General features: G+C 40.6%; 1 protein-coding gene across 8 annotated transcripts in view; it reads right to left on the minus strand.

The window, feature by feature from the left end:
- INPP4B (inositol polyphosphate-4-phosphatase type II B) overlaps positions 1 to 14,745 on the minus strand; it is an 851,608-nt gene that overhangs the window by 14,682 nt on the left and 822,181 nt on the right. For all 8 annotated transcript variants that reach the window (XM_077476952.1, XM_077476955.1, XM_077476953.1 and 5 more), the window contains one exon: positions 12,156 to 12,310. In XM_077476952.1, coding sequence (XP_077333078.1) covers positions 12,156 to 12,310 — 155 coding nt within the window. The remainder of the gene's footprint in view (positions 1 to 12,155; positions 12,311 to 14,745) is intronic.

Below are 14,745 nucleotides of genomic sequence, written 5' to 3' on the forward strand. Positions count from 1 at the left end.
GGTTGATTAATTATAGGCAAATAGGTAGTTCACTTTGCAAGCAAATTTTCTCTTAGCTTAGTGTATGAGATGAAGCTCCGACGACTTCCATCATCCAATCATGGGTATTCTTTGCAAAGTGATTTTTTTCCTTATTCACTAAGCCAAGAGAATTATTTTTTTTTTAAAATGAACAGCCTATTTGCTTTCATTAAATAAACCCTACTGAGAGCAGGTTTACCTGGAGGTAGCCCCATCCTCCTTATAGGCACATTGACACACCAGATCACCAGGCGCATCAAGGCAGCTAATAACCCCTCAGTGCCTACTTCAAATCCAACAAAGAAAAATTGTCACCTGTTTAGATAAATCTATAGCTAGCAAAAAAATAAAAACTTGAACATGGATAGGTGAAGTAGTAAACAATACAAAAAAATCCCAGAACACTCTCCAGCTGGTCAGCACATAACATCTAATAAAACTGCTTCCAACATTTAAGATGAAGTGGAATAAAAAAAGTTTTACACTTGGTAGGGAAACAGTTGGCATAACAGCACCATAGATGTGAGCAGCCTATTGCATTAGGGTGTGCACCACAAAGCTCAAACACACATGCCTTTCTCTGCAGCCTCAGCTGCATGGGACAGTGAATGAATGCGAAGTGCTCTGTGCTGCGTGGCTTCCTGTTCATTTACACGCTGAAGTGAAGTAAACACAGTTTACTATGCTTCAGTTATGAATGGACACAGTGAGCAAGTGTGATCACTGTGTTCATTTAGAAAATTAAGTATTTACTAGCCCCTCCCCCCCTCCATACTAAAACATCCCACAGAGCAGCCGGGAGGAGGTAGGGAGACAAGGGAAACCAGCAGCACTGCAGGGCAGGGGAGGCAACAAGGGGGAGGAGCCTGGGAAGTAGGGGGAATCGGCAACTCACATACTGATTAGAGTGTGCCCAGGCACACCTAGCACACCCCCTGTGCACGCCTATGAACAGCACACATCCTAAATAATTCCAACAACATGTAATACATATATTATTTTGGTATTTTTCTGTGAATAATTACATTTAGTTCTTTTTGGTCTGTATCTATGGTTTATTTCCTATATTCAATTTGTTTTAATTTAAATGTTCTTCTTAGACATAAATCCTTTTATTGTTTGTAGTTATTCCAATAAAATGAAACATATCTAGTAGTATATTGCTCTCATAAATCATCTCAGTCAGATCTACACTGTGTTAACAGGACTATAGAGACCAAAATGAAAAATGATAAGAGTTGTCAACATGACTATAGTAAACACATTTTAAACTGTAATTCTTCCTTTGTGTGAGTTTTCTGGACTAAATACATTATAATACACTACAAGTTTCACCAATAGAAATGTTTGCTTCATTTTTGTTCTATTTTTTCTCTCTTTTCGCTCTCTATCTAAAAGATATCCTGTCCTGTTTTTCAGATAGTGAAAGCTTTATTTCCATTTGCGAGGCTACCCCATTTCTTTAGTTTAATTTTATTAATTGAAGACAAACTATTTTTTCTTTGTGGTTAGTAAACTATGTAACCATACTCCTGTGCCTCTTTTTTCTTTCTTTATAATGATAAGAAATATGTTGTGCTGTTCCTTTAAAACATCCACATTATTGTCAAATATTTTAAATTGCCATAAATAACTCAAAATTAAAAAAATAATAAATAAATAATAAATACTAAAAAAATAAATATACAAAAATAATAAATATATATATATAAAAAAAAATAGCTTTTAATACTACTGCACATGTGCCAGGGGACTTAGCAAGCGTTACCCACAAAAAGCCAGATGTAGAATGACAGGGTGCTATGGTGTAAATTGGGGTAATATCTGAGTTTTACGTGTGTGGTTTGATATACTACAAGTTAAAGGCTTGCAAGGGATTGAATGATATGGTGTTCTGAACCACAGTGATCTCTTGATGCCATAGAGGTAAATGCTGTAATATACAGGTAGGTGTGACAATATGTGGGCAACACACTGGCAATTATAGTGCACTGGCAACTGTGACAAAATGTAGGTGAACTGCTGCCAATTGTAATAATACTTGTCCAGCAGACTTTCAATATATGGGTAACAAATGAACCTTTATTACTGTATTCCCTAAGTAGCATTATTAATTTATTTCACTTTAAATGTTGCAATATAATATCCACAAGTCAGCGCTACCGTATTTTATCCCGAAACCTGCAATACAAATACCATGTTCTTTAAAGTGACACCTGCATTTCCTGTAAAGCCCGTTGCATTCTACCCCTAAAATGGCTTCAGCTTCACTTCAAGGCAAGAAGGTCTAAGCCCTTGTACACACGGTTGAAAATATTCCGACTGTGTGTGGTCTCCATCAGACTGTTTCCATCGGAGTATCTGACGGACCAAGTTTTCCAACTTGTTGGTAAAATTTTCAGACAAACTGCTCCGATCGGACATACTCCGATCATGTGTAGAGAATTCCGAAGTGCCACGCATGCTCAGATAAAATTCCTACATCAAAGCTATTGGCTACTAGCCTGATGGTAGTCCCATTGTAACGAAATAATGTCATCACGTTCTGAACGATCGGATTTTCCGACAACTTTGTCCGACCGTGTGTATGCAACAGTTTCGGACAAAATTCGTCTGACAAAATTAGACAGACAAAATCCGACGGATTTGGTTGTTGGAATTTCTGACCGTGTGTACAAGGGCTAAGATGTAAGGATCTCCATATAGACACTGGGTTTAATCTGAAAATTTACATGGGAATTTGCTGACACCACTTCAGTACTTTTGTTACTTTAGGGACTTTTTAGGTGAGAATAGGTTCACTTAAAAATCTAATCTGGGCACTTCTAACAAGGTAGCATGATCTGTGACACAAGAAGAAAGCTTAGGGCATTGTTTCAAATAACAGAACTGGATTCAAATAAAGTAATCCATCAGATTGTCTGATATGAGAAACAGAACTACTTATAAATAAGCCCCAGCACACTCAAATACAATATTCTAACAGGGAAATATATTGAGTAATAACTATATTAACAAACTTGGAAATAATGGAAAAAAGCAAATGCATTCTATCTAGGTAGACACAGCTGTGCCTCCAGCTTGGAAACCAGGTCCTCTGAGGTTTAAAAGTGGTTTTAGAAATAAAGGGGGGGAAAAAAAATCAAGATTTTGGACCACTTTTCTGTTTGGCAGCTAAATCATGGTGTGATGTGTAAGTATATCAGCATGCTGCAAGCAATGCTTGTCCCCACTGTTCTCCTCTGTTCAGGTAGCAGAAAGTGCTGATACAGTTTTCTCTGTAATTCATGGCATTTCTTTATAATTATATTGATCTGCATGCCTGCTGAGGATCACAGGACAGATCATTATTTCCCCTACAAGACCTAACAAATGATTTTTTTTTTGTATATGTGCTTGACTACAGCATTTCGTGACTTGCAAGAGCAAATAACTTAAGCATTCAAATGAAACTGAAAACTTAAATCCCTCTAATTGTCAAGAAACACAGGGAACATTTATTTAAAGGTTGCTGGAAGACAGGCTTTTTTATGAAGAGTCATTAGGAAACGTTATAACTTTCTTATATGTCAATAAAGAACTTGGTGTTCTGAAGTAAAGTTAGCTAATTTACGGGAAAAAAATAGAAACAAAAAATATAAACTAAACCTGTGAAAATTGCTAGAGCGTATGATGAAGACAGAATAAATTGAATGTACAAAACAGAATGACCTTGAAAAATATCCCAAGCAATTTTACAGTAGCCTTAACTCTTAGCCCCCGTAGGCACAGTCAGAAATTCCGACCACAAAATCAGACAGATTTTTTGCGATGGATTTTGTCCAAAACTGGTTTTGCATACACACGGTCAGACAAAGTTATCAGAAAATCCGATCGTTCGGAACGTGAGGACGTTAGTCCTTTACGACTGAACTACGTTTGGGCTAGTAGCCAATAGATTTGGTCTCCTAATTTTATCTGAGCCTGTGTGGCACTTTGTCCGATCGGAATTCTCTACAAATGATCAGGCACAGTCCGATTGGATCATGTTGTCGAAAAATTTTATATCCAGCTCTCAAATTTAGTTGGACATTCCGACGGAAAAAGTCAGATGGAGCCCACACACGGTCGGATTATCCGACAACACGGTCCAATCGTGTGTATGGGGGCTACCAGTGTTTGTAGTGCATTTGTTTTTACACAGCACCTTGCAAGGTAAATATGGCTGTCAGGAACCTTAGACATGTTTTCTTAGCAGATGTTTAGTACATGTATGTTGGAAAACCTACTGCATAGTATATCCACCATAAATATGAAAAGACATAAACGTTGCCTAACCTACTCAATTTATTATTTCACAGCACTGTTAACACCTTGTTTTATTTTTCATACTTTGTATGGGTTCAGTGTGAATTGCTGGCTCCTATCATAATTAACTTTAGCTTTAGAGCTGATGACGTTTTGCGAATAGTTTTCTAACATTTTCTTGTCTATGAAAGAAACTTGTAATACGTTTCTGAGTTGCTCACCTAAACAGAATAAAATATGCTACACATAGTCAGTAAACGAAGCATGTAACAAAATTTTAAAAATTGTAACTTCAACTTGCAATTTCACATTTTGTTATATGCAAGAACTTTGCTATTTCCAGTTACCTACTATTTTCTATCTCTGATGCCATGAACACACGATCGGACTTTCTGGCAGACTAGGTCCAACGGTCTTCCCGACGGACTTTCGGCAAAGTTCCGACATATTTCCGAACAAACGGACTTGCCCACACACGAACAAACTAAGTCCATTCGAAAGTCCATTTGTTTTGAACATGAAGACGTAAGATGGGACTAAAAAAGGAAGTTCAATAGCCAGTAGCCAATAGCTTCCCTTGCGTCATATTTGGTCTGTCGGATCAGCATACAGGCGAACGGTTTTCCCTATAGGAATTGAGTCTGTCAGACACATTTAAAACATGTTCTATTTCTAGGTCCGTCTGATTTTTTATGTGAAAAACGATCAAACTGTCCGACAGACTGATTCTGTCGGACCTAGTCTGCCAGAAAGTCTGGTCGTATGTACGTGGCATAAGGCTCTAAACTCCAAGAAGGACCATGGTCTTCAGCAATTGGCTCCTTCTAATGCTATACAGACATACAGTATGTATTTGCATTTTAAAACATGTTTATTGATTTGTCTCACAGAGCCTACCCAAAATTGCTCTGAGAGCCAGGTCATATCAAATACTTCCCATTCTTAATTTTTGCATCACATTCTTACTTTGAAGAAAAGAAAGGGGTGCAGCCCTCCCTTAACATAAATCCTTATAAGTGACTAAAAAAACTCTACCATCAAGAGCTTAAAGCGGAGCTCCACTGGCTATTTTTTTTTTTTTTTGGTACACAGTAAAACAATAACACATAAACAGTTGCAAACTCACTTTTTGGTAAATTTAGATTGCCCGATGTCCGTTTTCATAGAAAAGAATAAAATATAAAATATCTGGACAGCGGTATTCATCTTGCTTATGGGCGTGTGAAGCCCACAAGCATTTACTTCCTTATTCCCTGATGGGTTTACTTCCTCTTTGTCTCCATGCAAAGGTAAAGCATAACGGACTACTATGCATCGCATAGTGGTCCATTATGTGTCACTTATCTGACACAGGAGCCAGTGAAGTCACCGCTGTCCCCTGTAGTTCCGAGCGTCCATCTTCTTGGTGGGTCTCGCTGCTCCGGCGCTGTGATTCGCCGGAGCAGCGATGACGTCACTCCCGCGCATGCGCACGGGAGCCGACACTCGTGGCATATCGCCGCGATCTGCGGCTTGCCCAGTGCGCCTGCGCGCCGATGTCTACGGCGCATGCGCCATAACAGCGGTGGCTGTCTTCAGGTAAATATCTCCTAAACCTATACGGTTTAGGAGATATTTCTTGGACCTACAGGTAAGCCTTAATCTAGACTTACCTGTAGGTCAAAGTGGTTTGTAAGGGTTTACAACCACTTTAAGAACATGCTTATTTAGTGACCAAATATGATATATAAAACAAAATCCAACTGAAATTTGTGTAGACCACTCTTCTGTGCATACAATAAATCATATGCCAATCCAATCATTTACCACTTGCAACAAACTGTTCTAAACTTTAGTACTTATTCTCCTTCTGAGTGCCATCCTACACTTCCCCCTGTGAAAAAAAAAAAACACTCACCAGAGTTTGTGACCCCTTCTCCTGCTATTTCAACTCCAGGTGATCTCCTTACTGTGTAATACTGTTTATTTCATTAAAAGCAAACAAATAAATAGTGCACTTACAGTATAATAAGGGGTGCCAATTTCATAGGCACCTTAAAAAATCGCCTCTTATGCCCCGTACACACAGTTGGACTGTCAGGGAAATGGCCGTAGGAGAACGGGCTATAGTGTCAGTTATCAGAGAGCCATCAGCAGGAGAAGGGCTCTAGGACCCAGAATCTCTGGCAGGAGAAGGACTTTAGGACCCAGTATCTCTACCAGCAGGTCACATGGGCCTATATAAGGAAGTCTGCTGGTGTCTGCAGTTGCTGGTTTGTCAGTCTTCCTGTGCTCCTGAACCTCTGTGAAAGTACTATTTGGATTCCTGTTGTGACCCGGCTTGTTCCTGACCTGTCTGATCTGCTCTTCTGGTTTTGACCCCCTGGCTTGCTTTACCGACTTGCTGTCTTCTCCTATACCTGATCCCGGCTAGTATCACGGACTTCGCTACAGTTACCTGTTCCTGCCTGCTTCCTGATACCAGACCTTTGATTCGTCCCCGTTTCTGCAACCTGCCTCGTCCTCCTGCTGGATCTACTGTGTTTGACCCCTGGCCTGGCTTCCACTACTGCTCCTTACACACACCTTGCCAAGTATTACCGAGGATTCTTATAGACTTTAACTCTGCTGTGCTTCCTGCATTACCTGGTGTCCTTCAGGCGCCCACCAGCTCTTCTCTCCGGAATCCATCTGGCAACCTGTGCTTCTCTGGGCACTACACCCTCTGTACCCAACTTCAGGGGTGTACTGCACTCAGCCGCAAGGGGAGCCCTCTCGGCATTTCGGCCTCCAACCAGGTACGTGACATGGACTTTCCGACGACAAAATCCGGAGTTCGTCCTAAACTGGTGTTGCATACACATGGTCGGACAAAGTTGTCCGAAAATCTGATCGTTCGGAATGCGATGACGTTGGGTCATTACGACGGGACTACGTTGAGGCTAGTAGCCAATAGCTTTGGTCTCGTAATTTGATCTGAGCATGCGTGGCACTTTGTCCAATCGGAATTTTCTACAAATGATTGAAAAAAGTCTGATCTGATTTTTTTTGTCGGAAAATATGAGATCCTGCCCTCAAATTTTTTCCAGCGGAATTTCCGACGGAAAATGTCCGATAGAGCCCACACACAATCGGATTTTCCGACAATATAATCTGATCTGACCTTTTCCGTCAGAATTTCCAACCGTGTGTACAAGGCATCAGAGTGTTTTTTCGCAGGGGAAAGCGTGGAGTGAGTAGAATAAGCATTAAAGTTTTTGACACTTTGTTGCAAGTGGGGATACTGGTTTGGTACAGGATTCATTGTATGCACAGATGAGCGGTCTTCATGAATTTCAGTAGGACCTTATATATACTACATTTGGTCACTTAATAGGTACTGCTAAATGTGATAGTTCAGCTCAGAGTTGCTGGTTGTTAAGGAACCGACACCCGCCGGCGTCCCAACAACACGACTCATCTGCTGTCAGCAAGACTTCCCACTGAAAGCAAAATGCAGACAAAAGAAGAGCCGGCATTAAAAAAAAGTAAAAGAAAAAATGGCGTGGGTCCCCCTATTCAATCTATACAAGACCCTGAACCGAGCATGCAGCCTGGCAGGCCAGAAAGGGGGGGAGGAATGAGCGAGCATCCCCCTCCAGAACCATACCAGGCCACAAGCCCTCAACATGAATGGGGTGCTCTGTGGGCTCCCCCCAGAGCACCTTGTCCCCATGTTGATGATCGATGCATGCTGGGCCGATGACATCACAATGGTTGTGGGATTGCCCAATAAAGTCACCAGGTGACCCCTAGTTTATTTTTAGCTTATTGAGCGGGGGGGGGGGGGTGAGGCTATCGTTCAGCTGGAGCCAAGCATCGGATTTTTTTTTGGCTTGGCAGTCATTTACCATGTTTGATGCTTGCTGAAATAAGGACCTCGTAAAGATTTAGAGAGGGGATCTTATGCCAGTTTTTTTTTCCTTTTGGCATGAGGTTCCCCCCAAATCCATACCAGACCTGTAGGACGTTTGGCTCGAGGGACGCTATTAAAAAAAATGTCTTTAATGCTGGCTCTTCTTTTGTTTTAAGGTGGTGGCTCCTTAACAACCAGATATTCACTGGTTGATAAGGACCGGCTTCACACTCAGCTAGTTTGTTAAATACTGCATAGCTAGACCAACCCTTATTTAACAAATGTTTTTCTTCACTTTTTTTATGAATAGATTAGATTAGTTTAATGTGGTATTTACCAAGCGTTTAGTTTTTGCGTTAAGTACCGTATAAAACTGTATTAAATTTACCTTTTTCATATTGCATGAGACTTCATCTTAAATGTGTCATGTGACCCAAATATCTCATGCAATATTTTGTGAATCGACCCCTTTATAATGATTTAAGTTAAAAGAGCACACCCCTTTCTTTCATTTATTGTAGGACTATTATCTATTTAGGATTATAATTTGGTGTTCAGCTGCTAGTTATTAAGGGGGAGGGTTTTTTCCATAAGTGCAAGAAAGCAACGTTTTTATCACATTCTGACCTTGATATGTTTTTAACTAAATAAAGTAATACAATTAGTCGATGGTGGTGTCCCAAAAATCTAAACTTCCATGAACAAAAAGCGCTTGCTAAATCAAGTGATGACAAAAAACCCACATACAATGTGCAATCACAATGTGCAAATGATTATAGTGAAACAACAAAAATTGTCAAGTGTACACAACCATCCATAAGTCCATAGTGATTAGATTAGACTTCTGTAGCCAAGAACAAAAGGGCTTGTTCTCTGTTGCAATCCCACAAGATAGTGATAATAGTAAGAAATGCTCCCAAAACGTTAAGTTAGAATGCACGGTGCGGTGTATTAGGCTTTAGGTGGAATGCACGCTTAAATACCTGGGCTTCCAAGCCTTTCTATAGTTGATCGGATGCTAACAAATGTTTTACAGGAAGGATTTGCATCAATCCTGTTTGGAAATTGTACCTGTTTTTTAAACTTTTAAAAATGAAGAGTAAATATTTTTTTTTTTTACGATATGTTGAGCCTATTTTGTGAATTTTTGTCATCACTTTATTTAGCAAGTGCTGTTTGTTCACAGAAGTTTTGATTTTTGTGACACCACCATCCATTATCAATCACATAATTTGAAGCAGCTGCCGCACTTAACACTTTAGGATATTGTTATATAAGGTTTATTACTCTAGACGCGAGTGTTTACCTATTGCATAAAATGAGTAGAATCTATTTGCAAACAAGCATGTTTCCTATCCTTGAACTGAAGTATTGCAATGGCCTATTTGGTTTAAACATTTTTTTTTTAAAGTTGGGGAAATGGTTGTATATACTGGTTGCAATAATTCCTCACCTCTCCAAAACTAGATTATTTCAGTCTGTAAACACACAGGGAAGGAAATGCTGTACTGAAGCCTCTTGTGTATTGAGCTATTTGGCTAACACTGGAAGCGGGCTATCATGTTTTACCCCTCAAGGGGCTAAACTCAGAACATCTGGCTTCAAACATTATGTTACTATTAATAACAGAGTTCCATGAAAAGTTTAGGATTCTGAGGAATAAAAATAATGTATTTTTTGTAATTACTGTGAAAAGCTGTTTTGGCCAGTCATTGGGTAAATACTGTAAGAAATTATATCAACTGGGACTTTAAATACATGATGCAACAGAGGTACATTTCTGCATAATAATGGTATAGGACATGAACAATTGCAATAACTGTAAAGTTATTAAGGCTGGGAATTTGTTAGAACATAATTTATGTTATTGCCAGCACTTGTGGGTAGCATTGCACAGGCTACAGAGAAAGTCTGTGTCTATGTCTTAAGAAGCCTGTGTTCCTTCCTTCTTGCAGCACAGAAAGATTTTATGCCACATAGTCAGGTTTAAAGCTGAGCTCCAGCTTCCCTCTTCTACTGAATCATAACTCCTAGTGGCTTTGTAACACTCAATTGCAGTGGCAACTGCTCCTTTTCAAGTCTGCATGGTGCCCAGTGTCATCCCAACTGCTTCCCAGTGGGCTTGGTTGTCCAGTACAAGGGCATGTCCCAATCATGTCAATAGCATTATTATTGACTAAATTGGGACATTTCACTTTCTCCCTTAGCCAGTGCTAGAAAAGGGGTATTCAGCAGGTCACATACGAATATCAATACCATTTTGAAAGGTACTACATTTCCATAAGGAATGCTTGGGACTTGCGAAATAGCAGTCGGGACCCAGTACAGGTGCTTCCAATCCTTACTCATGATTTTCTATTTTGGGAGCATCACATTTCTATAATACTTGTAAATGACCATAGAATCTTTACTAAATTAGGAAACATGGCAATCATGAGCTTAAGTATCTATTAGAAAGGTTTCATCAAAATATGCAAAATTTAAAATAGATGGGAGAGTAGGCAGAAAGAGAAGGAAAGATCAATTTGATTACATTAAGGCACATTAGTGGCTGCTTTAAAAAAAGCACCAATGCATAGCAGGACATGGCGACACAACATCACTGACCAGTGATATAGCTACCACCTCTGGGACTTAATGTCCCAGCATCCACTGGTGCTGTGCTGACCTCAAATTATGGTTGCACTGCAGTCCTACACGTAATAAAGCTGGTTCTGAGACATGTCTTGTGGGTGGAGGGAGAGTAGGGTAAAGATCAGTCATCATTTTAGAAATATGAAAGAGCAGATGGATACCGCACTACACTGTAAGTTTTTATTTTGCACTATACACCGTTACAAAAAACACACACACAAATTCTGAAGTGCAGTAGGTGGGTCTTCACTGAAGTGAGTTGCGCCCGGAGTCTGGCTTTAAATGGCTCTGTGAAAACCCTGGCTTTCATTATTTACACTGATTTTAAAGTTATTGTCTGAGAATATGTCAGCATATTTAATCTTGTTAACAAGTGAACAGGCCTCACCTGAATGAGCCCTAACTTTTAACCCTAGACTGTTGTTTGGATACTATAGATTACTGCACACAATTTCTCATTGTAGGATGTTACAGAACAAATAAATCTGTTTACTGTGGTATTCCCATGGTCCCTCCAAATTATATTGTAGATGTATGAGAACAGGATACAGTGAATATGAAGGGACCACTGATTAGCTTTTATGATGGAATAAAGTTTCAGGCTGGGTTCACACATATGGAAATTGGATGCAGGTTTCCCTGCATCCAATTCACATGACAGGCAAGTGTGACCGGCTCTTAATGGAGACGGTTCACACAGGTCCAGGGCAGCGGCGGTCTGCATTTAAAAAGGGTCCTGTGCATCTTTGGGTCCGACTAGGGTGTGAATTCTGGCAAAAAAATCAGAACTGATTCGCACCTGAATTGGTGAACAAGGAAGCACCAGACCCCCAGGCACGAACCCACGGCCGCATATGCATGAACCTGTCCTCAAGGTCTATTCCTATTGATGCATAGAGCTGCTTGCTGCTGTAGGTGATCCATTAAAGAAAAACTAAAGGCAATTTTTTTCTTTACATTTGGATAGAATGGTGAGGGGTTAGAATTTGTTAGGGAGATTCACTCTCTAATTATTCTGATCTCCAATGTGATCAGAACAATGTGAAATGAAAGTGAGGGCAAATCCCAATAATGAGTGGCAACCAGAGGAAGAATAGAAAGGAAATCTTGGGGACACTTGTTCCCTTGACAACTAAGAGAGAGTTTTTCTCACATTGTAATGATATCCTCTTACTTCCTGTTGAGTCTACAGGATGGGACGTGAAAGGAAATCTCCTTAACTCTACAGCATTCTTTAAGGCTTAATAGTGGGTAGCAAAAATTTGCTCCTGGGACTGACTGAAGGCATCAACGTGAATACGAACAAAGGTGTTCAAACTACTACACATGCTGTACATACCTTCTCATGCAGTCAAGAGCCCGGACGAAGAAGTCTTTGTGAAGATCATGTTCATCTCTCAAGATTGAGCACTGCTCCAGCGTCACTGACATAGAAGTTCGGTCTTTTGCGCTTTTACAGCAAGTAAATCTAACTCCATTCATTTTCCGGCAGATCTGTGGAGGAAAAAATTTTGTCTTTACTTTCTGCTACATACCTAAAACTATGTAATCTATTTGTTGCAAATGTATACAAAATCATCACATCCAGTTACTGTATGTTGGTTGTGACATTAAAATCTGGCGCTCTACTTCACCATGTTTTGTTTTAGTTGCAATGATCCAATTACAACACACTTCCCATGCACATAGAATACATCTGCCTCAACTTACATGACTTTTGAGAGAACTCCTGAGAACAACAGACAGACAGGCTAACTACTGTATTTACTGACCTACCCAAGTTTATTCTCTGAAGCTGTAACTCATAGAAATCAGTTTTCAGTTCACTTTACGTCCAGAATATGTACATATTTAGTTGTCTTAGTCATTACCAAAAAGTAACACATAAAAATTATGCAATGTGTCCAAACAAAATATTTGCAAATCATGCCCAGCTTCATAATTTCAATATTTTGCATACTGTACAAATTGGTCAGTACATTCAAATTCAAATATAAAGTAGTGAGTTTTGACTTAAAATGGAACGGAATACATAAGAACTTTGAGATGTTGCCACGATGTATAAGTACCCACAGCATTTTTGCACATTATAGCACACTATTACCCTCTAAGGCTCCTTATTCCAGTGAATCGATCTATTGCATTGTGAGGGTGTTTCACTATAAGGCGCCTGGAGTAAGACACGCTGACTGATCTCATCACCATACCTCCTGCAATCTATCTTGATCTATCCTACCTGCATATCTGATGCCGTACCGTCTCAGAGGGTACAGTAAACTAGTAGCCTTCCTCCGGTACCTGTCTTGCCTGCCAGCGATTTGTCCAGGGGGGATAAAGATCAGACAGCAGCACCGGGACAACATGGCATCCGGCTGCTCCGCTCGGCTAACGAAGCTGCACAGCGACTATTTTCTAAAGCAAACCTTAAAGAGCATCCTGCTACTCCTGCTGCACCATTTACCAAGCTCTCCACACCAGGGGTGGCTATCCGCCACGTGAGACACTGTGTGTACCCCAGCCATTTTAGCTCCTAATCAGGAGCTCGACATGGAGGGCTCTGATGACATAAAACCCAAACTCCGGGAAGCCTTTGCAGCAGTAACTTCATGCAATCACACCTTGCACTCCCTGAGATCTCAAATTAGGGGGGTGAAAATTGAAATAACTTTGGTTAGACAAGACATGCAGAAGTTGAAAGACCGCACGGAGGCCCTAGAGGCTCGTGTGAGCACAATTGCAATCCATGACCTCTGTTCATGCCGCCAAACTAGAAGACATGGAAAATAGACTGAGAAGGAACAATGTCCGGGCTGTGGGAATTCCAGAGCGGGCTGAAGGGAAGAATAATGTGGCATTCATCAAGCACTGGCTGACAGAAACATTTGACAGGCATTCCTTCTCGCATATGTTTTCTGTGGAGAGGGCCCATAGGGTCCCAGCAAGACCGCCCCGCCCAGGTGAACCACCAAGACCCTTCTTGTTTAAATTACTGAACTTTAAAGACAGAGATGCTATCCTGCACCTGGCTAGAACTAAAGGAGGAGCAATGAAACTGAATAATACTCGGAGCTCTTTTTATCCTGATTTCTCAGCAGAGTTACAACGCCGCAGGGCTAAGTTTACCAACGTCAAGAAATGAACGCAACGTTTTGATGTTAGCTATGCCATGCTTTACCTGACTAGGTTGCCAACAACAAAACCCACATTTTCAATAACCTGAATGCTGTTGCTGAGTGGTTGGATTGTGTGTAAACTACTCTGAGAAGGATGGCGGTGACCTAAATCTAAACCATTCCCCTTTAGGATGAGATGCTTTATGATTGTGGATATCTACCTTGCTTACACTGCTGGCCTTGGATCCTATGAGGCGGTATGGAACTCATGTTAATTTGTTTAAGTTACAACCACTGTTATTAGTGGACCGTCAAGTTCCTTCTGATTTCTGGTTTCGCGAGAGACGTTGGGGCCCCCATGCATACCTGTCCTGCGAGGACTCACTGTTTTTGTTCCCTTTATTCAAGGATTTTTCTCTATTCCCCCCCCCCCCCGCTGTTGTTGTTTTTTTATTTTTCTATATGGGTTGTGGCTTCAAGTTCAGGTAATATTGAGTCCCTCCAGCCCATGGCCATCCCTTGGAAGACTACATTGGAACTTTATGTGGTATACTGCACTGCACTATCTTTATATATCCACACAGACTGCCTATGTGACACTGCTGTCTGCTATGTGGTGTCCCTCCGGGAACCTAACTGCCATGGCTTCCTCTCACATATGGGGACAGCCTCTGGCCCATTGCTACTAACTTCCTTATTGCTTTGTATATTTGGGTATTGCTATGCTCTAGTTGCCTTGAAGGTGGGATTCTCTCCTTCCTTATCTATGCCATTGCGGCTGACTGGATACTATGGCGGTTAAATATGATTTGATAT

Source organism: Lithobates pipiens, unplaced genomic scaffold (genome assembly GCF_037356315.1).
Source record: "Lithobates pipiens isolate NorthernLeopardFrog02 unplaced genomic scaffold, aLitPip1_a1.2 Scaffold_13, whole genome shotgun sequence".
In the NCBI taxonomy this organism is placed as follows: Eukaryota; Metazoa; Chordata; class Amphibia; order Anura; family Ranidae; genus Lithobates; species Lithobates pipiens.